General features: G+C 46.9%; 1 protein-coding gene across 1 annotated transcript in view; it reads right to left on the bottom strand.

The window, feature by feature from the left end:
- The window catches only part of LOC120869436 (receptor-type tyrosine-protein phosphatase T), a 400,388-nt gene that overhangs the window by 173,975 nt on the left and 204,191 nt on the right, over positions 1–22,222 (bottom strand). The window contains exon 7 of the mRNA XM_040248753.1: positions 5,652–5,787. Within this exon, the coding sequence (XP_040104687.1) occupies positions 5,652–5,787 (136 nt within the window). The remainder of the gene's footprint in view (positions 1–5,651; positions 5,788–22,222) is intronic.

Genomic DNA, 22,222 nt, shown 5'->3' with positions numbered 1-22,222 from the left:
TTGGGGCTGAGAGAGGGTAACAGGAGCCTTGCAGGTGAAGAGAAATGCCTGGACATTTGATTCAGGGAAACAGCGTGCACCAAGGCAGAGAACAGGAGGAAATGATATGAGTCTGGGTCACCACTGTCCCATTCCAGGATTCACTTTTCTACCAGTCTCCAAGCACTGCTAGGACAGAAATTAACAACAAGGGGCCTGGAGTCACAGAGCCTGGATTTGTATTTCAACTTTGCCCATACCCCAATTTTTAATACAACAAATAATCATAGAAGATAGGAACCTCAGTGTCTTCTTTTCAAAAAACAGAGTCCTATCTTCTATGATTAGTTGTTGAATTAAAATCAGGGTATGGCAGCAGGTGCAGCAGTTCAAATGGGAAACAAACAAACTAGTTAGGTCAGAGCGTGTGTGTTGACGGCAGCACTGCCTTCTGCATATTGGTGATGGGGTTGGAGCTGACTGGGTGCACTTGATGGTCATGTGTGAGATGAATATCCCTGTTGATATCATGCACTATAGTCCTGTTAGAAGGTACAGGAAGTAAAGCCTGTCCCAACCATTAGCTCATTTGATCCTTAGAGCAGCTACATGAGATTGGCTGCATCTCACAGATGGGAAAGCAAAGGCTGAGCTTTGAAACGTTGCTTCTCCAAGGTTAGCAGCAGATACATGGGGCTGTAGAGATTCAGACCCAGTTTTTCTGTATCCCAGGACACAGCTAACAAGATGTCTATACCCCTTAGACTGGGAGCTACTGGGAGGTGAAAGTGTGAGGCGCTCAGTGATGGCTGACTCTTTTCGACTCCATAGACTGTAGTCTGCCAGGCTCCTCTGTCCATGGAATTGTCCAGGCAAGAATACTGGAGGGCAGACACGGAGAATCAAGGTACAGCAAGAGATGCACGTCTGGACAGGCAAAGTATGACTGGCAGTAAGTTTAGGCTGGACTAGGAAGAGCTGGGCAGGGAGAGGAGACGAGGAGATGAGGGAGGATGGAACTGTGTGTGGTGAAGGATTTTGAAACTATCTGCCTAAAATTTGCCTAGTTTCTATTTGAAAAGTAAGAAGGGATGGAGAGGTTCATGTAGAATACACCCAAGTCTTGAGGTACAGATCTACCAAGTTATCCTGCTTAACCTGGCTCCATGTTTCCCCAATCAGAAGGGTATCACTGTGCCTTAAGCCTTGGAGGACCACACTCAAACTTCAGGAAGTGTGTCCCAAGGAATAAACGATGATAGGAAGCTTGTAGGGATATGCAACATGTCCATATCTTACAAACATTTCAACATCAAACTTTGCATATGTGAGTGGCTAATAAACACCTTCAACTATCAAGATACACTTATTAATGTGGTGGTCCCTAACCTTTTTAGCATCAGGGTCTGGCATTGTGGAAGAAATTTTTCCATGCTCCAGGAAGGTATGGGGATGGTTTGGGGATGACTTAAGCGAATTACACATATTGTACACTTTATTTCTAAACTGATGCTGCTGCTGATCTGATAGGTCCATAGTCCAGAGGTTGGGGACCCCTGGGTTAAGGCAATAAGGCTGGAGCTTTCCACCGCAACTTACACTGAAGGCACCCAGGGCTCCGTAACATTAAGCCAAGAGACCTGAGAGATGGCCTAGCAACTCCTCGGCTGCCCCTTCCTTTGAGAGAGGATGTCCAGTAATTCGAAGGAAGGAGGTCAGGGAAGAAGATGACCAGGACTGCAGAGATGACAGTTTTTCTTCATTTCAGGACTCAACAGGGCACTCATGAAGAGGAAGTGTGTTTTACTACATGATGGCATGCATGAATCCATTATAGATTGTTTCTGAGGTCTAGATGTGACAGACAAGCCAGGAGAAAAAGATGGAGACACTATACAGTGACAGCCTAAGAATGGATGTTTTGCAATGAGCTTGGCTAGAACCACATGGGTTGTTAACTGTCAGAAGGGGCTCCAAGTTCCATCTTATAATGCTCATGCAACCCTCCAAACATATGCAGCCCTGATTCTGTATCATCCTGCATCCAAACAGCCAAAGGTACTATTAAAAGAAGTCCAAAGTTGAATTTGCATCTTTTTCACACTCGAAGGGAATTCTGTTTAAATGGATCATCAACATCTCACATCCCCTTCTGCAACCTTGCTTCTTTCCATATGCTCTCCAGCCATTACAAAAAACCAAACAACAACAAAACGCTCCTCAGGGTATGTTGATCTCTCTCTCTCTTCCCTTCTCTTCCCCCAGTCTTCTTCACTAGGCCCTTTCCTGGGTCATCTGCATCTTTAGCCCTTTCTAGGCCAGCTTTCTAGTTCAGTACAGCACACACACCACCTAATATGAGAGAAAGACTCTCTGTGGACAGTGACAGGTAGGCCCCCGGGCCTGTAGGGGAAAACCAGGAGCATCTTAAGTGGACTGGAAACAGTTGGCTGCAGCTCTGGGGAAGACTTTGAGTCAGCTGAATCCACTGGGGTTGGAGGAAACGGAGCCCCCAGGCCCATGTCCATGGAGGTTACAGTGAAGACCCAGCTCAAGCCAGTGCAGCAAGTGTGGCAGGCATTCAACTTCTGAGAGCTCCTGGAAGCAGAAACTCACTCAAGGTCACGAAGGGACACTGAAGAGATGCTGACCCTAGGACTCTGATTTGTGATGGTTTACCTATTATTTTGGGGTTTCTTTTCCTTTAATTATCTATTCCCTTTAGGTGGCTGTGGACAGCATTTCCAGGTGGTACAGTGGTAAAGAATCTGCCTGCCAGTGTGGGAGACACAGAAGACACGGGTTCGATCCCTAGGTTGGGAAGATCCCCTGGAGGAGGAAATGACAACCCACTCCAGCACTCTTTCCTAGAGAATCCCATGGACAGAGGAGCCTGGTGGGCTGCCAAGAGTCAGACATGACTGGGTGGGTGAGCACACAACACACATAGACAGCGTTCTCGTGAGCCCTAAGTAAGTTAGGGACAGACTCAACGGACCAGTGAAGTTTTCCCCATATTCATGTATGGGGCTGGGGTCAGAAGAGGGAAAGGAGCCCCTCAAGCTCTTCATTGTCTTTTGGGGCAAGGGGTTAGTGGAAAGAGTTAAACATAGTAGGCTTATGTCTCTCTTTTTCTCCCTCTTTCCCCTCTTCACTCCTCCCTTTTCCATTCCCTATACCCATTTGTAAAATATGACCATCAGCTAGGCCAGAAAATGTCTAATTTTTTTCCAAAAGATGCTGTATATGCAAACGCTGATCGGCAGCCCCACCCACCCCCTGGCTCACTGCCACAACATCTGAGATTTGCCTCTTGGGAAGAAATGGTGATCAGGTGATGCCTGTTGATTGGGACTGATGGATGGTTTTGATAGAACTGACAGCTGATGAAGATACTCAGAAAAGGATAAAACCACACAAAGGGCTCACTTTATTCCTGCTCTCATCCTGAAACCAGAAAGCCCCTCCCTCCCTCCCGGAAAGTCACACATTTCAGAAATAGCTGTTGAGAGGGAAGTGAAATTTCTTCACAAGCTCACAGACGATGGTGACGTGGGTTAAGCCAGGCTTTAGAAAGAGCAAAATTGGAAGAGCGTATCTGACTTACAAATCAGTGGCAAAGAATAAGAACCTCCGGGGTCTATCAAAGAGGAATGCAATTCTATTAAATGAGTTACTTTTTTCAAAGAGACTCTCTCACACTCACCTCTGTCTTTAAAGCATCTGAGATTCTAAGAATGCAGCAAGGATCTTACATGTGCAACGTGCTCTCTACCTCCCAGAGAAATCAGACCTCACATTTGACCTCATCCAATAGCAGCTGGCTTGCCACTGAGACATAACACATAGCTTGGCTTCACAGATGATGACGACTCTGGGGGCTCCTGACCCCCGATATTAGCATGGACCTTCCTTCTCCCTTGCCTCTCCAACCAGAAAATCAGTAGCTGGATGAGAATCTTAATTCTTCTGTCATTCTGCTGGGAGCCTGAGGAAAGGAATGATCCTATAGAACAGACATGTCAAGAAAGAACAGATCCTGGGACTTCCCTGGTGGTCCAGTGGCTAAGACTCTGTTCCCATTGCTGGGGGCTCGGGTTCGATTCCTGGTCAAGGAACTTGATCCCACAATCTGTAACTAAAATATCCTTCTAAGACTGGGTAGTAGGTAGTGTTAGTCACTCAATGGTGTCTGAACTCTGTGCGACCCCATGGACTGCAGCCTGCCAGGCTCCTCTGTCCATGGGATTCTCCAGGCAAGAATATTGGAGTGGGGTGCCATTCCTTTCTCCAGGGGATCTTTCCAACCCAGGGATTGAACCCAGTCTCTTGCATTGCTGGTAGATTCTTTACTCTGAGCTACAGGGCAGCCAGCTAAATAAATAAATACTAGAAGAAAAGAAAGAACAGGTCCTATCAATAAGGTTACTAGCAGACTGGAAATCAATGGCTGGAAATAAGGACACAGTCTTTATTTTTTTACTTTGTGCATTTCTGTTTATGGGACTCCTTAGAGTAGAAGCTGGAATTTGTCTTTGGGCATTCTGTCCCTTTGTTCTGGGGGGAACCAGTTTCATGAGCTGGTTTTCTCCCAGGGATGGCAGCATGTCCCCAGTCCTCATTACTGGGCTTGTCTTGAACTCTGAGTAATCAAACCCAGAGCTTCAGGCTAAGGAGTTAAATAGTTTGTTGAAGGATATAAATATAACTCTTTAAACTGGGGGCAGGGCAGGTTGCAGCACATGTCATTATAATGTAGATAAGTGTTTTGTTTGCTTTGGCAGATTGGGGAGTGGGAGGGTGGAGACCAAGATTGGAATCCTGGCATTGAAACTGAGATGGGCAGCAGGCATGGGGACACAGTGGCTAATGTGTGAAGGTGGGAGGACCCCCTATTTAGAAGAACCAGCCCTGCACCCCAGGGACAGTGAGAGCTGATACTCACCCACCTTCCCTGACGCATATTTCCCTTTCCTCTCTGCAACTCCCTGGCTGGTCCTCAAGCCCTGTGAATGCCTGATAAATACCAGATGTCGCCGTAATGAATTTGGGGCATCAGGAAGGAACCTGGATCCTGGCTTTCGTGAGCAACGGGTGCAATACGAGATAACTGTGCCCTGACCAGAGGCGCCAGGAGGATATCCTGCTGAGAGGTGACAAGCACCAGCAATCCAGCAGGGAAGGTTTTTTGGGCCCTGGAGTAGGAAGGAGTCTTCCCTGAGGGCTGTCACACCATCGGAGGCTCTACCCTTTGATGCAGAGGGACACTGCTCCTTGACCAAAGACCAAAAGGGAATGGATGAAGATGAAAGGAATGAAGCACTGCTTTCCCGCGTCTGTCTTTGTAGGCTCATCCGTGTCCCTGCGGCTCCCCCGTAACCCTGACAATGTGACCAATCACAACAGAGCAGCTATCTCTGAGGAGCATCGTACACCAAGGAACAGCTGCCCCGCAAGACACTGGCCATCCTGCAGCTGCTCGCCACGCAGGTAGCACACAGCCTTCGGACACCAACACGATGAACCACAACTGGCCCCAAATTTCAGGACCTCAACAGTTGTACCACAAGGTTCCTGCTCGGAAGTGGTCAGCAGAGAAAGGACTTGGGCATGCGGTGGTGCTGGGGCCGCTTGGGGTTGGCAGAGTCTGCAGGGCAGCAAGCCACACTCACCTCCTCTTGATGGTGAGCATCACGCCCAGGAGGATGATGGTGAACATGAGGAGGCCAGCGATCACACCGGCCATCTTCACGGTGTTGTCCACCTGCTTCTCCGGCTCCACAGTGTTGGAGTTCTGAGTGGACGCACCTTGGAGGCAAAGGTGAAGAAGAAAGGTATTGAAAAGGCTCACATACCTGACTAGACACAATCACAGTGACAACAGCTTTCACTTACTGAGTGCTAACTATGTGCCAGGCACCGTACTGAGGTCACTACACACACTGACCCAATTAAACACTTTTGAGCATTAATTCCTCGTGAGGTAGGGGTTATTATCATAGCCTTTTTTTTTTTTTTGCATATGAAGAAACTGAGGTGCAGAGAAATTGAGTGAGCTGCCCGAGGTTACACAGCTACTGTGCTGGAGGCACCCTTCTCCTCCTCTCGTGAGATCGAGCTGATGACTGTTATCCCTCATACCATTCTGACCCTAGGATCAAACCACGGGGCTACAGTTTGATCCTTAGGCTCATGGAATTATTCCAAACCCTGCTTAATTCTTTCAGGTAAATGGTGAAAACAACAGCCGTATGTAAGGGTAGCACAACTGAAATTGCTAGATTTTTAAAGAAAAAAACATAATGCTTTCATTTTGCGCCTTATATGAAACAAATGGTGGGGTAGAAATTTAGTGCATTAAAGAGAACTGCTTTGGATTCAGAGAACACTTAAATCCGCTAAGTCCATTTCTGAAATTTAATGTTGATGTTACCAGCTCTGCCAGTACTCACTCACTGACTCAATTCCATGTGAAGGAAAACTGGGAACTGGGCACTTACTACATCCTCAGCCCTGTGCTGAGCCATTTCATGGATCCAGCTTGGACAATCCTTGCAAATGTTCCCCCAAGTATCTATGGATTGTCCCATTTTATAGATGAGAAAACAAAGGAACTAGCTAAAAGTTACATGGCTGATAAAGCTCAGAGCCAGGATTCCGTTGGTTTTTTTGACTCTAAGTCTAAGTTTCAGAAGTCAGAAGCCTTGAATTCAACTTTCAAGTCCCCCAGTCCCCAATCCTACTCCTCCCAGACAATCACTTGCCTAGGCCATAGCAACAGTCAGGAGCCAGAGAATGCCTAAGCCTGGCCTCTTCATGCAATGACCTGGGGACAGAGGCAACTTCTCATTTCAGACACCTGTGTGAACCTTCTCGAGTGTGGTCCAGGATTAACACTACCGCAAATTCCTCCCAAGGATGCCAACTCTGCGTGAGGCAGCTGAAGTCCAAAGCATCCTTTCCCTGGCCCATCCCTACTATTCTACCAACATCAGCACCAGCTCATCCTTTATCAGTGACTCTGCCTTCCCTGGTGGCCCCAGGAGAGTTCCCTTCCAAATCCTGCTAACACTCTGTAACACTTGGTGCATCTCAGTGTGCTAATAGTATTAGTTATTTGTTTACCCATTTGTCTCCTTCACTGGTCTGCAAGCTCCTCGGGGGCAAGATGATGCCTTCTTTATCTTTGCTTCCTCATGTCAGTGCAGGGTCTGGCTTGTAATAGGTGTTGCCTTAATGTCTGTGGTGGTTTAATGTTTAGCTGAAGGGATGATAGCTCTACCCACACCCATTTGTTCTCATGAAACAAAATTGAGTTTCTCCTTTTTTTCAGCCCTGTGTTCACAGAACTCGGCTGAGTTGAAGGGATACTAATGCCCACAAGCTATGATTCTGATTCTCCAAACTCACAGGTGTTTCACAACAGCCCATCAGCACATCCCCTCCTCCTGCAGTCATGCGGTTCCTTTACTACAGCACTTTCCCCAGACTCTCCTGTAACTTAGAAAAGCTGGGTTGACTCCAAGACTAAGAGCAGGGAGAGTCCCAGTCATCTCTCTAAAGTCACTGTCTACACAGGCCTTGCTCCTCATCACCCCTGCTTCACAGATGAAGGGTGAATGGCAAAAAGGCGAGTGGACCACAGACGTTTGCCTCATTTATTCATTCAGTCACTCATTAATTGGCCACTGAGCACCCATGTTCTATGTGCCCAACTAAGACATCAATGGGGTCAGAGCTCCTTCTCCTGGCAGGACTTACAAGTAAGGGATTTTATTCAGTTCCCCTCACCAGCTAAAGACAAAAACCCAACTCATCACCCTGCAGGACGGTCTGAGCAGGCTCTGCCTATCAACCAGAGTTGGCCGACCTTTTAGGAAGGGGTTGGGGAGGGGGGTGTGGTAAGAAGGCGATTCAAGAGGGAGGGGATATATGCATACATATAGCTGGTTCACTTTGTTGCACAGCAAAAACACGATGTTGTAAAGCAATTGTATGCCAATAAAAAAAGGAAATTAGAAGGGAAATATATGTTTATGGTAATTTAAGCTTGGAAGATACTCTACAAGAGGAGGAAGTTAAAATGCAGATCTGAAGCTCTTAAAGGAGGTCTAAGCTGGAGGTAAGAATGTGTGAGTCATATGCACATAGATGATATCTGAAGCATGGGGTGGGAGTTGATGAAGTCAGCTGGGGAAAGAATGAAGAGCGGACGGAGTAGAGGGTCTGTAATATTTAGTGAGTGGGTAGAGGAAGACAAGCTTGCACAGGAGGCAGAGAAGGAGTGGACAGACAACTAAAAAAAAAACAAAAAAAAAAACCCAGGAGAATATAGTGTCCTAGAGCCAGGGGAAGAGGGGGTTTCAAGAAGGCAGGAGCAATTGACTATGTCAAATGCTGCTCCTAGGATAGAATCTAGCTCTCTACCCAAAGGAAAGTGAAGATCTTGGATGAGTATTAGAAAACTTTTCCCAAGTAAACTCCAAGATGTTCCTAAACAGAAGCACCTTCAGTGGTGACCATGAATCAACAATGGGACACAGCTGAGGGTCATAGACGACCATGCAAGACATTCAAAGAGGCCATCTGAAAGGCCGTAGCCCAGCAGTTTACACAAATTCCGTGGGTTCAGCTCACAGACATCAGAACTGAAATCTCAGACTGCACAGTAAGGTTATCAGGAATAGCCATGCTTGGCTAGTCCAGCTAGAATTCTAGACACAGGAATTGCCCCAGGACATGGCAAATTCTACTTTCCCTTCAGCATCCTTTTCAGGGCACTGGCTTGAGCCACCAGAGATGTGTCCCTCTGTTCACAAGGAAAGCCTGTTGACAGTGTTTGAAGGTAACACAGGTGTGGAGGAACTGGCTTTGGGACCGAAGCCAGACAGCATTTACCTGTGGCTCCTGCCTCTGCAAGGAAGATGGGGAGAGCCAGAATGGGCTGGTCCTGCCCCCATGGCAGACTCAGGAGCGTGTCCACAGGGCTCACGTCATAAGTACAGATGAGAACCTGCAATCAGACTTACAGGAAACACACCAGGGCGGACTGAAGATGGGATTTCCTAGCAATGCAACCAGCTCTTTTAGGCAGGTACCGAGCACCTCATCAAATGGAAGCTCAGTTATGACTATTTTTTAAAATTCAGCCTAAACATCAATCCATTGAAAAAAGAAAGTGAAAGTGCTTGTCACTCAGTCTTGTCTGACTCTTTGGAACACCATGGACTGTAGTCCGCCAGGGTCCTCTGTCCATGGAATTCTCCAGTCAAGAATTCTGGATGTGGTAGCCTCTCTCTTCTCCAGGGGATCGCCCCAACCCAGGGATCAAACTTGGGTCTCCTGCATTCCAGGCAGATCCTTTACCATCTAAGCCAACAGGGAAGTCCATGTTCACCAGTCCATTACTAGTTGACAAAAAATGTGCTAATTAGCACTTTTTATATATTAAGTCATTTTTTCTTCACAAAATCTGAAGATGAGAAATAGAAGATGCTAGTTTTATTTTCCCTTTTATTTAGATTAGGAAACTCCATAAATGGGTGAAGTGGCTTTTCCAAAGCCATATACTTGGCTTTCAGTTTCAGAGCTGGGATTCTTTGTGCAAGGCTCATCCTCTGTCATTCCAATGAACTGTCCTTGGTGCAGTTACTGTTCAGGAAATACCAGCTCTGTGTCCCCGTCTGACTCATTGACCAGAAATCCAAGGGGGAACTGGAAGCCCATCAGTAAGATGGTAAGTACATTTCTCTTGCCCTAAGCCCACTCTTTCCATGAGAGTCAAACATAGTGTTAGTCCCTCACCCTTATGAAGCTCTGTCTCTGGCCCTGGGTGACTTCTGTCTACTGAGTGGGGACTGGGGGCCTGAGACTGGAGAGGGGAGGGGTTTGGATGCATCCTTGTCATCCTCGCCCCCTACTGCAAACCAACCTGAGAACAGTTTGAATAAATCAGAACTGGCAAGTAGGTGCCAGGTGGTAGATGTATCCAACGGGAGTAGCTTCAAGGCTCTATGTGAGTCCCCTGTGCACTCATCAAAAACAATCTTGTGAACTCTGCTGGCACTGAGAGGAGACTGTTGTTTCCAACCCGAGGTTGCCCAACCTCACACACCTGCCAGCTGTGCCCTCCCTACTCTGAGCACTTCTGAAGGCCAGACAGTCCTCTAAGAGCAGCTGTCACTGGCCCCTGCTCTTGACTCTTTCCACTTGAGCTACAGTGGCTTAGAATCCAGTCCCCTCCTACCTCCTGCTCCGAGTTCACGTCTGCCTTTCAATGTGACACCTATCAACTCCTGCATATGGAAAGCTGGTACCCAAGGTGGGGCTCACAGTCTCTTGAAGTCTGCCCCTCTCCCTCGCTATCTGCTCCAAATATAGGCCCAGGTGCCATGTTCTTCTTGCCCCAACCCCCAGCCTCTTCCTAGGGTACCAAACAACCATCCCAGTTTATATTCCCCAGGGACTCCTGAGACCCAACACGGACAATGCTTCTCTGTTCTATTCTGCCCTGGTCAGATCACTCTGGTGAGGCTTGTTCGTTTGTGGATCCCGACCCTGAAGAGTATATTGGGGCCAACATAAGAAAAGATTTTAATGTGGCAGGGTAAAGACAGGCCAAGTGGCTTGTCACTCAAAGCGTGGTCCAATGACCAGAAGCATCTGCATCATAACCTATTACACAAGCAGAGTCTGGGTCCCCACACTGGATCTGCTGAGTCTGCTCCTGCATTTGACAAGGTCTCTAGGTGATTCTCATGCACAGAAAAATCCAAAGATCACTGACTGAGGAGGAATGGTAGTCAGAATTGGGATTTTTCAGCCTAGAGAAGGAAAGAGTCAGATGAGACTTAATTCTTGCCTTCCAAAAGCTGAAAGGCCACGGTGAAAGATGGAACAGGCTTGATCCCTTTAAAGAGCAGGGCTAATGCAAACCAGGAGAAGTGACAAGAGTAGACTGGGGCCAACATAAGAAAAGATTTTAACGTGGCGGCACCCTCCAGCTGAGGCTGAAGCCCAACTCTTTTCAAAGCAGTGCTACGGCGTAGTGAGGGGCATGAAGCAGTCGTGATTCCAAGTCCCATTTCAGAGTCAGCCCTCCATCCTTTTCCCTGTCCGCTCTGTCTTCACCTGTTCTCACCTCCTGGGCTTCTTAAATGCTTAAGTGAAAGTCCTCAGTCGTGTCCGACTCTTTGTGACCCCATGGACTATACAGTCCATGGAATTCTCCAGGTCAGAATACTGGAGTGGGTAGCCTTTCTCTTCTCTAGGGGATCTTCCCAACCCAGGGATTGAACCCGCGTCTCCCACATTGCAGGCAGATTCTTTACCAGCTGAGCCATACTCTTAAATGCTTAGACAGGCCCTTAATAACTCACTTTCATGGGATGCTGGCCTTTTTTTCTCTACTTATAGAGCCCATCTTCCACCTCAACCCAGTGTCCCTTGATTACAGTGACACTCGTGCTCTAAGTGAGTGAAAGTCTCCCTGTAATCCTTAGAGCCATGAGACTTCAGCTGGGTTCCACCGCCTAAACCCCAAGTTAGCCACAGTGGCAGGAGAATGTGTCACCAACAACGAAAGGCTCTGTCTGGACACTCAGTGTGCTACCCAGCAAGCACAAGGGACTACGTGACCTCTTATACCCCTTCTGAGGATGAAATGCTATGGTTTGATGAGCCTGGTCAAAAGCAAGGGATTTTGAGTTAGAAATATATGAGCTTGCACCTGGATTCCATCACAAACTAGTTATGTGACCTTGATCAAAGCTGTTAACCACAGCATGATTTGATACCCTCTTGATGAAACTGTGAAACAGGAGAGTGAAAAAACTGGCTTAAAACTCAACATTCAAAAAAATGAAGACAATGGCATCTGGTCCCATCACTTCATGTCAAACAGACAGGGAAACAATGGAAACAGTGATCAACTTACTTTTTGGGGCTCCACAATCACTGCAGATGGTGACTGCAGCCATGAAATTAAAAGATACTTGCTCCTTGGAAGAAAAGCTATGACAAAGCAAGATGGCATATTAAAAAGCAGAGACATCACTTTGCTGACAAAGGTCTGGACAGTCAAAGCTATGGTTTTTCCAGTAGTCATGTATGGATGTGAGAGTCGGACCATAAAGAAGGCTGAGAGCCAAAGAATTGATGCTTTTGAACTGCAGTGTTGGAAAAGACTCTTGAGAGTCCCTTGGACTTCAAGATCAAACCAGTCAATCCTAAAGGAAATCAGTCCTGAATATTTATTGGAAGGACTGATGCTGAAGCTCTAATACTTTGGCCACCTGATGCGAAAAGCTGACTCATTAGAAAAAACCCTGATGCTGGGAAAGATTGAAGGCAGGAGAAGAAGGAGACAACAGAGGACAAGACGGTCAGATGGCATCACCGGCTCAATGGACATGAGTTTGAGTAAACTCCAGGAGATGGTGAAGGACAGGGAAGCCTGGCGTGCTGCAGTCCATGGGGTCACAAAGAGTCAGACATGACTGAGCGACTGAACAACAAAGTTCACAGGGATCTCCTAGGGATCAAATGTAATAATGGAGGTAAAAACATTTGATAAACTCTGAGAATATGCCCACTGATGTGGCATCATGATGGCATGATCTTAGGACTGGTTCCAGGAGGTAGCATGGTTTCTTGTGTCTGTAAAATGTGGTTGCAGTGGCGGTTGGGGTGCTGCCTCCTTGTAACATGCTGCCCAGGTTCATCCTTAGGATGAAGGCAGGCAGAGTCCCTGGAGGAATGCCCTTATCTTTTCTCCTCTAGGCAAGACCAGTATCAGGTTTCCATCCAGATGACTTAATGGCAGCAATAAGTAATCTGACAACAAGGGATTAATAATTCTTTCTCCAAGTACTCTCACTCGCTATAGCCCTAATTCTATAGCTTTACTTCAGAAAATTTCCCCTGTAAAGATATGGAGCAAAAAATAGAAGTTGCAGATAAAGAACATCTAATTGCAACTGATAAAACCAAGCAAACCCCAGTGGATGCATAACCCATGCTGGTGTTCACCGCTGAAGTCAAAGAAAGAAAGCTGGCTCTCGGGGACACAATTCCTAAAAGCTCCAGTCTTTCAAACACATAGTCGCCTCTTCACTATCCAAGGGCATTTATCCCCACATCTTACTGAGCTGGCATCTTACTTATGCCCATCTATTTAATGACTTCTTTTGTTGAAGAGTTTTTCTGTCTTTTCTCTGGCGTTACATGCATCTGGCACCCAGTAGAGCAAACCTTTGAAATTCTGACTCTGAGATGCTACCTCTATGCCAGCGAAGGTTTCAAGCATGGCAGGTATCTCTGATTATGGGGGTTTTTGCCAAGAGGAGGCAGCAGCGGAAAGCTGGGGAAGCTGGGCAGGTTTCTGGCTCTTCCAGAGTCAGGTATGCATCATCTCCCTTCTGACTTTTCCTGGAAGTGAATTCTCAAAATGGTAGACTGTTTTTAAGATGGAATTGAAGTCCACGATAGGAAAGAAGTTGCTAGGAGAGCATCTGGATACTTCATTAGCTTCAAGCCTCTAGACTTTACAAATTGCATCCCAAGGCATTGAGAGCATTAGTAATTGTGATCATGAACTACTTTGGCAGTCTTTGAGGACGGAAATTGTAGCAAACAGGAGGGGTGCGAGAAGCCTGGGGAGAAACAAATGCTGTTGTTGACTTTTTTTTTAATGGAAAAATGTAGATTCCAGATATTTCACACAAGTGTGATGTTGATACAGGAAAAAAATATAGACTGGATGATTAAATCAGATTGTTTTTTCCCCTTACCATTTACTAAAGGAGGGACTAATTGCTAAAAACGAGCATGGGCTCCACATCAGTCAGCATCCAACCAGGAAAAAGGAAACTGTTTCAAACATTTAAACCAGAGTGAACATACCAGAGAACTGGGTCCCTAGAGATCAGGAGAGGATGGTGAGGCAACCCAGAAGGTAGCAACCTCAGGGGCCATTACCTAGCCCAGACTAGAGAGACAAAGGCTCTTCAGAGCCCAGAGGTCAGGGCCACCCAACAGAAGCTGGGACTCCAGTGGACCTATGGGAGGCTGGAGCCACACAGGGGACACGGTTACTGCCACAGAAGGTGCCTGAGGCCAAGAGGGAGAAGGCTTCTCCTTCCTCTCGCTCTACAACCCTTGTCTCCTCCTGGCCACGCGCAGATACTTGTTGACTTGGGGCCCAGGACACAGCCTATGGGGGTCACCGGCACAGGATGGGGAAGCGAAGGATGGGTGTGAGGCCAGATGGCTCCAGGGCCAGCATGGGCCTCCTACCTCCTGTGGCCAGGGGATGCTTAGGTTCACCTCATTGCTGCTTTGGAGAGGTGTCTGGACTTGTGATTCAGGAAAAATGTCCAGTACTGCGTCTTCACGGCAGCACAGTCCTGGCCACGGTGCAGAAATAGTGACTAGCTTTCAGGATAGCCAGGTGTTTGGACTGTATCCAGAAGGTGGTAACAGTGGAGTCTGGACATCTGATCACATGTAAAACAGATGTGTTATTTATAATAAAGAGCTAACACGTGTTAGGAACATCCACTAGGAGCCAGGATGCTGTGTTAAGCCCTTCCCATATGCTATCCCTTTTAATCCACACTACCACCCCATGAAGCAGGTTTTACTGGTATACCCATTTCAGAGACGGGGAAACTGAGGCTCAGAGAGGCTAAGTAACAGAAGCAAGTGCCAGGGATGGGATTTGAACCCTGGCAGTCTGGTACAGAGTTTATTCTCTTTAAACCACTTTGCTATTCTGCCATTTCCTCAATAAACAGGGAAAAGGATTGTTCAGCAGAGAAATCTGGTTGTCTTTTCTCAAACACCTGGAAGAAAGAATCAGATTTTTTCTTTAGGGGATTTAGAATCTTATCGTGACCAGCCAGACTATGACGTTGGTGTATTTACGGCCATCTCTGCTGAGTTGGCCACCCGCTGTGTCCTAAAGTTCTATTTCATACCTGCTTTTCTTAAAGATTATCTCCCCTCATGCCCTTCCAGCAATATATCACATTCTAATATCTAAGGGATGGATGAACATGTCATGCGAATCTTGTTATATGGGCCAAATTATACAGAATTTGCTCAAATGATATTTAAACTTGACCTTTTTAACTTAAGTTTCCCCATCCTTTTCACTTTCCTTGTACATCAACCACCATCTCCAAGCACTTCATACATTGAGTTTAGTTTTATTATTAATTTCTGGGCTTTCTCTATAATACCTTTCTTGATATTTAGCAATCCAAGCATGCCATATAATCCCTCAGGGAGACAAGCAAGCTCAAGTTTAGGCGGCTGTTTTCTGCTTTATTTCCAATACTCTTTTCTTTGATCTCACGATGACTAATTTTTAAAAACTGCTGACTGCTCTCCCCCACACCTCAGAACAGTGGCCCCCCTCATTAGATCTGGCTGATAATGGACTACTTGGGAAGGATTATTCCATCATTCTTCCAAGTGACATCACCTAGGATGTTTCTCAAGTAATAAATAAATTGCCTCAATTCATCATATGACAGTAATTGCTTTTAGCCAAGATTTAACTCAATGTCAATGTCAAACGTAGCTAGAGTCAATGTAGCTAGAAAACACTACAGACACTCAGGTTCTTCAAAGCCAGCTCTACCCTTGCTGGGGAAGACCATTTAATGAGTACTGAGTTAAGTGTAAAGTAGATACAGGTTTCTAATATCCCAGACCCCCTCAATATTACCTAGGCAGGCTTAAGAGGTTGGAATTGACTTCACAACCTATATTATTAAAACTGCTAAATACTGCTGACAGAGGTTGACCTTTTGTTTTTTCAGCCTTAAATGTGCACTGTGAGATGGCAATAGCTTTAATTGATTGTTTGAAAGCATTCCGGACACTCAAATAAATGGTTCCTCAAGCACTGATTCTGCTTGGTTCCATGCATCTCCTGGCTCTGTGTTTCCAGGTGGACCTTGTTTTACATAGCAAATGCTCTGTGTAGGTCAGATTCTAATTCAGTTACAGATAGTAGGAAAGTGGCTATAGAAGATCTTTGTGGTGAATCTCCTCTGGGTGCAGGTAAACTCCTTTATGCTAAGAATGTTTCATGCATTTAGAATTTAGCATGATAGACTTACTTAAGAGCAGTTGTGCCTGGTTGATGCCAGCTATGGTCATTACTGACGCATCGCTTGGAAGGAATGCCCTTTAAAGGGCTTCACCATCAGTGGGCTGAGAAAGCCCTTCTACTTTCTCAAGGTCTCAGCTGTTCCCTCTTGTGCCCAGGGGAGCCCTAGAGCTGGACCCTAGCCTGTGGTCAGACAAGGATCCTAAGCACTGGCTGAATTTTGGGGTGACACTTCTAAGAAGCCAGAGGTGGGTGCACCTTTTGAACTGGCTTAGGTGTCAGGCCACAGGCAAGGTTAAAGACTGAGATGTGGCTGAAGTTGGGGTTAAATTTGAAGGGCAGATCAGGAGCCAGTCTGTGGCTGGGGTTTAGGAGCAAAAAAGGTCAGTCTGCACCCACTGTGAGGGGGCAACGTATGCTTACAGCTATGCGTGGATTCGGCCAGAAGGAAAATTTTGCCCATGGTCAGGGAACTAGAAAAAGCTAAGCGACTTCCAAATGGACTAGACCCCTTCCCTTGGCCTCATTAGCACCCATTCAACCCCTGGCCAGTCCTAGACATCGGCTGGCATGGCGTGAGTGGTTGCTGGGATCATCAAGATAATAGTGGGTAAAACAAGGTGCTGGGCATGTGAGGTGATTAGGAGACCACCCTGCTGTTTGAGAACTCACTGTGCAATGGCAAAGATACGTGTGCAGGCTGAAAATCAAAACTCAGAGTGATGGATGCTAACACAGAAGTCTGTACAGAGAAGGGCAGGTATGACTCTGCTTAGGCCAGGCTAGACTATAAGTCAGATTCGATTCCCCTATGCCATCGCTGATGTGGGACACATCGTGGACGTCCCCAAGACCACCCAGTGGCCTCCTCCCCACCCTGGCTCCCTGTGCGCCAGATGAAGCCTGCTCCATCAAAGAGGATGAAGAAATTGAGCCAGCTCAGGGCTGACAGTGCTGGCTCCCTGCTTGCAGAACTTGTGTGCTGAGCCTGGAGCCCTGGGGGCTCAAAGCTGCTTAGCTGCGGGAGAGAGGAACACCCAGGGCCTGCGCTGGGGATTAAGGATTTAGTCTGAAGAGCAGATGTAAGAGAAGAGAACACACACTCTTTCGGGTGCCCTGCGGCAAAATGATAGTCCCCTTAGACCTCCTCCGACAGCCAGTGCAAGAGAACGATTGGCCGCACTGAATGGATGGTTAACTCTTCCTGTAGAGTTCAGAGCAGTCTCTGACAGCTGTGGAACACAGGAAGCCTACGCAGGAGCAGTCAGTCCAGAGGCGAGGACAAAAGCCTACCAGGAATGGCCTCTGGGTCCAATGAGGCCAGGGCAACGTGAACGGCCTGGTTGGTGCGGCCCAGGCCAAGGCCAGCACATGCCTGGCAGCAGATGCTAAGACTGTTCAAATGCAGGAGGCAGATCACAGAGGGGAGGGTCAGAGCCCCAGAGAAGAGGCCTGCTGTGAGCCAAATGCAGAATCCAGCCAACACGAGACCCCACAGCAGGGGCAGGGTGCACCAAAGGGATTCTCCAGGACGGCAGTTCTCAGCTTCAGTCTCTTTGAGGTCTTTGGCTGCAAAGGCACAGCTCTGCAAGGTGGACCCCTGCCTGCTGCCCCATGCTCAGGATCACTGCAGTTCCAAGTCTGTTCATTTCCAGGGCTGTAATAAAGTACTGCAACCTGGGTGGCTTAAATAACAGAAATGTAGAGGCTAGAAGTCTGAAGTCCAGATGTCAACAGGGCCATGCTCCCTCTGAGACCCTGGGTAGAATCCTTCTTCATCTCTTTTAGCTGCTGGCATCTGTGGGCAACCACTGGTGCTCCTTAGGCTGGAGATGTATCACACTAATATCTGCCTCTGTCATCACAGAGGTTCTTCTTGTGTGTGTCTGTCTTCATCTGATGTTTTTCTCTTCTTGTAAGGACACCAGTCATATTCCAGTGTCATCTTATGGATCTGGGTCCACTGTCACGACTTCATCTTAACTAATTATACCTGCAGAGACCTTCTTTCTAAATAAGACCACCTTCACAGGAACTGGGGTTAGTGTTGCTTCAACACATCCTTTGTGAGGCGCACGATATAATCCATACCTCTGTATCAAGCTGAGTCATGTTACAAGCAGCCTGGGAAGGAGAGGGTGGGCTTAGCATTTCAGGAAGTAAAATCAAACAAGAATGGGCTCAGGGTCACAAGGAGAGCGTGTAGGAAGAGGGATGGGAGACTTCTGTTTGGTCATGGGCTGAGTGGAACAGGAGGCTTCTAGAAGGACAGGATGTCCTGGCTTTTTATTTTTTAATATTCATCTATTTGGTTGCACGAGTTACAGTGCTTGGGATCTTTGATCTTCATTGGGGTATGCAGGATATTTAGCTGCAGCATGTGAACTCTTAGATGTAGCATGTGGAATCTAGTTCCCTGACTGGGAATCAAACCCAAGCCCCCTGCATTGGGAGCGTGGAGTCTTAGCCACTGGACCACCAGGGAGTGGTGGCTCAGTCCTGGCTTTGTCTGAACAGCACAGCAAGATGTACCAGGGGCCCAGGTGTCTCTAAGGCTCTTACTCAAAAACATAATCCAGTTCTTTCCAACTAATTTCAACCAAATTGATCCCCTATGGGGTGACCACAGCACCCATCCCAAAGGGGCAGCAAGAAGAAGGGAAAGCAAAGATCTGCCCAGCCAGGCAGTTCTGCCCAGATCATGTCTCTGGAACATGCAGCTTCCAGCACGTATCGGGGTGCCTGGAAAGGAGAGAAGGCTCGTGGGAGGAAGCGAGAAATCTATAGCAGGGATTAGTGGAAGCATGAGCAGGATCAGAGAGAACACACAGCATGGAATTCAGATTAGGCAACGCAGCTGAGTGAGGGTAATAAAACCAGCAGCAGGAGCCGCATCGATTGTTGAGATTCCAGCCAAATCCACCATGAACATATTTTCTTTCTTCCAGCCTCTGCCCCTTGGCTTTTGAACGCAGAAACACTGAATCACTGTGTTCTGTACTAAGGCTGATCTACCCCCCTCCCCAAAGGATGGACAGAACCGCAGCTCTGCTATTAGCAGGAGGTGCGAGAGAAGATGAGGCCCCGATGTTGGCAGGGTCTGTTCTTGCTCACACGGACACAGAGTCTGGGGCAGGTCTCTTCTTTGTGACCTCCTGCCCCCAGCCTGACCTCTCCTGGGTCAGCACTATGTGTGCCCAGGCTGGGTACTGAGCTGAGTGGGGCTAGCAGATATGGGGAAGCCCTATTCAAAGACTCCAGAGAAATCAGTCTCTAGGAAGCTTGGCAGATGAGGCTGTATGGAGTTCAAATGCTAGACTGAAAACCAGGGCTCAGTGACTCACAATAAACCCAACAAAATGGTAGATGAGGGGTTTGAACCGTCACAGGGTGGAGGCCGAGGGTGGGTCTGGCACACGCTCTGTCGATGTTAGCTACTTGCTCACATATGAGTCTACTCATGCTGGGGGCCAGGTGAGTGGGCACTGTACATGTGCTGGGCAGAGGGTAACAACAAAAATCAAACAACTCCAAGACAAGTGCTTGTAATGAGAATATGCGCCCTCTCCTGGAGGAATCCTCACTCAGGATCCAGGGTTCTGTACCCTCAACTCAGTGACAACTTGCGGGGCCTGTCAACCATCTTTTTTAGGTGCAGCCTCAGACAATGGGCACAATAAAGGATAGAAATGGTATGGACCTAACAGAAGCAGAAGATATATTTTTTAATTTATTTAATTGGAGACTAATTACTTTACAATATTGTAGCGGTTTATGCCATACATTAACATGAATCAGCCATGGGTGTACATGTGTCCCCTATCCTGAACCCCCCCTCCCACCTCCCTCCCCATCCCATCCCTCAGGGTCATCCCAGTGCACCAGCCCTGAGCACCCTGTCTCATGCATCGAACCTGGACTGGTGATCTATTTCACATATAATAATATACATGATTCAATGCTATTCTCTCAAATCATCCCACCCTTGCCTTCTCCCACAAGTCCAGAAGTCTGTTCTTTACATCTGTGTCTCTTTTGCTGTCTTGCATATATGGTCATCATTACCATCTTTCCAAATTCCATATATATGTGTTAATATACTGTATTGGTTTTTTTCTTTCTGACTTACTTCACTCTGTATAATAGGCTCCAGTTTCATCCACCTCATTAGAACTGATTCAAATGCATTCTTTTTAATGGCTCAGTAGTATTCCACTGTATATGTACCACAGCTTTCTTATCCATTTGTTGATATTAAGAAGAGATGGCAAGAATACACAGAAGAACTATACAAAAACAATCTTCATGACCCAGATAACCACAATGGTGTGATCACTCACCTAGAGCCAGACCTCCTGGAATGCGAAGTCAAGTGGGCCTTAGAAAGCATCACGACGAACAAAGCTAGTGGAGGTGATGGAATTCCAATTGAGCTGTTTCAAATCCTAAAAGATGATGCTATGAAAGTGCTACACTCAATATGCCAGCAAATTTGGAAAACTCAGCAGTGGCCACAGGGCTGGAAAAGGTCAGTTTTCATTCCAATCCCAAAGAAAGGCAATACCAAAGAATGCTCAAACTACTGCACAATTGCACTCATCTCATACACTAGCAAAGTAATGCTCTAAATTCTCCAAGCCAGGCTTCAACAGTACATGAACCGTGAACTTCCAGATGTTCAAGCTGGATTTAGAAAAGGCAGAGGAACCAGACATCAAATTGCCAACATCCGTTGGATCATCAAAAAAGCAAGAGAGTTCCAGAAAAACATCTACTTCTGCTTTATTGACTACACCAAAGCCTTTGATGGTACGGATCACAGCAAACTGTGGAAAATTCCCCAAAAGATGGGAATACTAGACCTCCTGACCTGTCTCCAGAGAAATCTGTATGCAGGTCAAGAAGCAGCAGTTAGAACTGGACATGGAACAACAGACTGGTTCCAAATCGGGAAAGGAGTGTGTCACGGCTGTATACTGTCACCCTGCTTATTTAACTTATATGCAGAGCACATCATAAGAAATGCTGGGCTGGAGGAAGCACAAGTTGGAATCAAGATTGCCGGGAGAAATATCAATAACTTCAGATATGCAGATGACAGTACCCTTATGGCAGAAAGTGAGGAAGAACAAAAGCCTCTTGATGAAAGTGAAAGAGGAGAGTGAAAAAGTTGGCTTAAAGCTCAACATTCAGAAAACGAAGATCATGGCATCTGGTCCCATCACTTCATGGGAAATAGATGAGGGAACAGTGGAAACAGTGTCAGACTTTATTTTCTTGGGTTCCCAAAATCACTGCAGATGGTGACTGCAGCCATGAAGTTAAAAGATGCTTGCTCCTTGGAAGAAAAGCTATGACCAACCTAGACATCATACTAAAAAGCAGAGATATTACTTTACCAACAAAGTCCATCTAGTCAAAGCTATGGTTTTTCCAGAAGTAATGTATGGATGTGAGAGTTGTACTATAAAGAAAGCCGAGTGCTGAAGAACTGATGCTTTTGAACTGTGGTGTTGGAGAAGACTCTTGAAAGTCCCTTGGACTGCAAGGAGATCCAACCAGTCCATCCTAAAGGAAATCAGTCCTGAATATTCATTGGAAAGACGGATGCTGAAGCTGAAACTCCAATACTTTGGCCACCTGATGCGAAGAACTAATTCACTGGAAAAGATGCTGATGCTGGGAAAGATTGAAGGTGGGAGGAGAAGGGGATGACAGAGGATGAGATGGTTGGATGGCATCACTGATGTGATGGACATGAGTTTGAGTAGGCTCTAGGAGTTGGCGATGGACAGGGAGGCCTGGTGTGCTGCAGTCCGTGGGGTCTCAAAGAGCCATACACGACTGAGGGACTGGACTGAACTGAGACAATGGGATTCTGAGAAGGCTTTGCAGAGACCACACTGTCTGAACTTGACCCCAGAAGGTGAGTAAGGTAGACATCGAGGAAGAGCATCCAGCAGAGTGCGATAAGGCAGGTTCTGCACACGTAACCAGTGTGAGTGGGGAAATAGAGCTGGGGATATAGGGAAGGGACAGCGCCTAGAGAGTGAAGGGCCTGTGATTCAGGCTAATTGTCCCCCAGCACAAAGGGAGCCTTGAGAGCATTTTAATCAGAATCAG

Source organism: Oryx dammah, unplaced genomic scaffold (assembly GCF_014754425.2).
Source record: "Oryx dammah isolate SB20612 unplaced genomic scaffold, SCBI_Odam_1.1 HiC_scaffold_10, whole genome shotgun sequence".
Lineage (NCBI taxonomy): Eukaryota > Metazoa > Chordata > Mammalia > Artiodactyla > Bovidae > Oryx > Oryx dammah.
The sequence above is the reverse complement of the archived record's forward strand: the minus strand, read 5'-3'. Positions and strand labels throughout refer to the sequence as shown.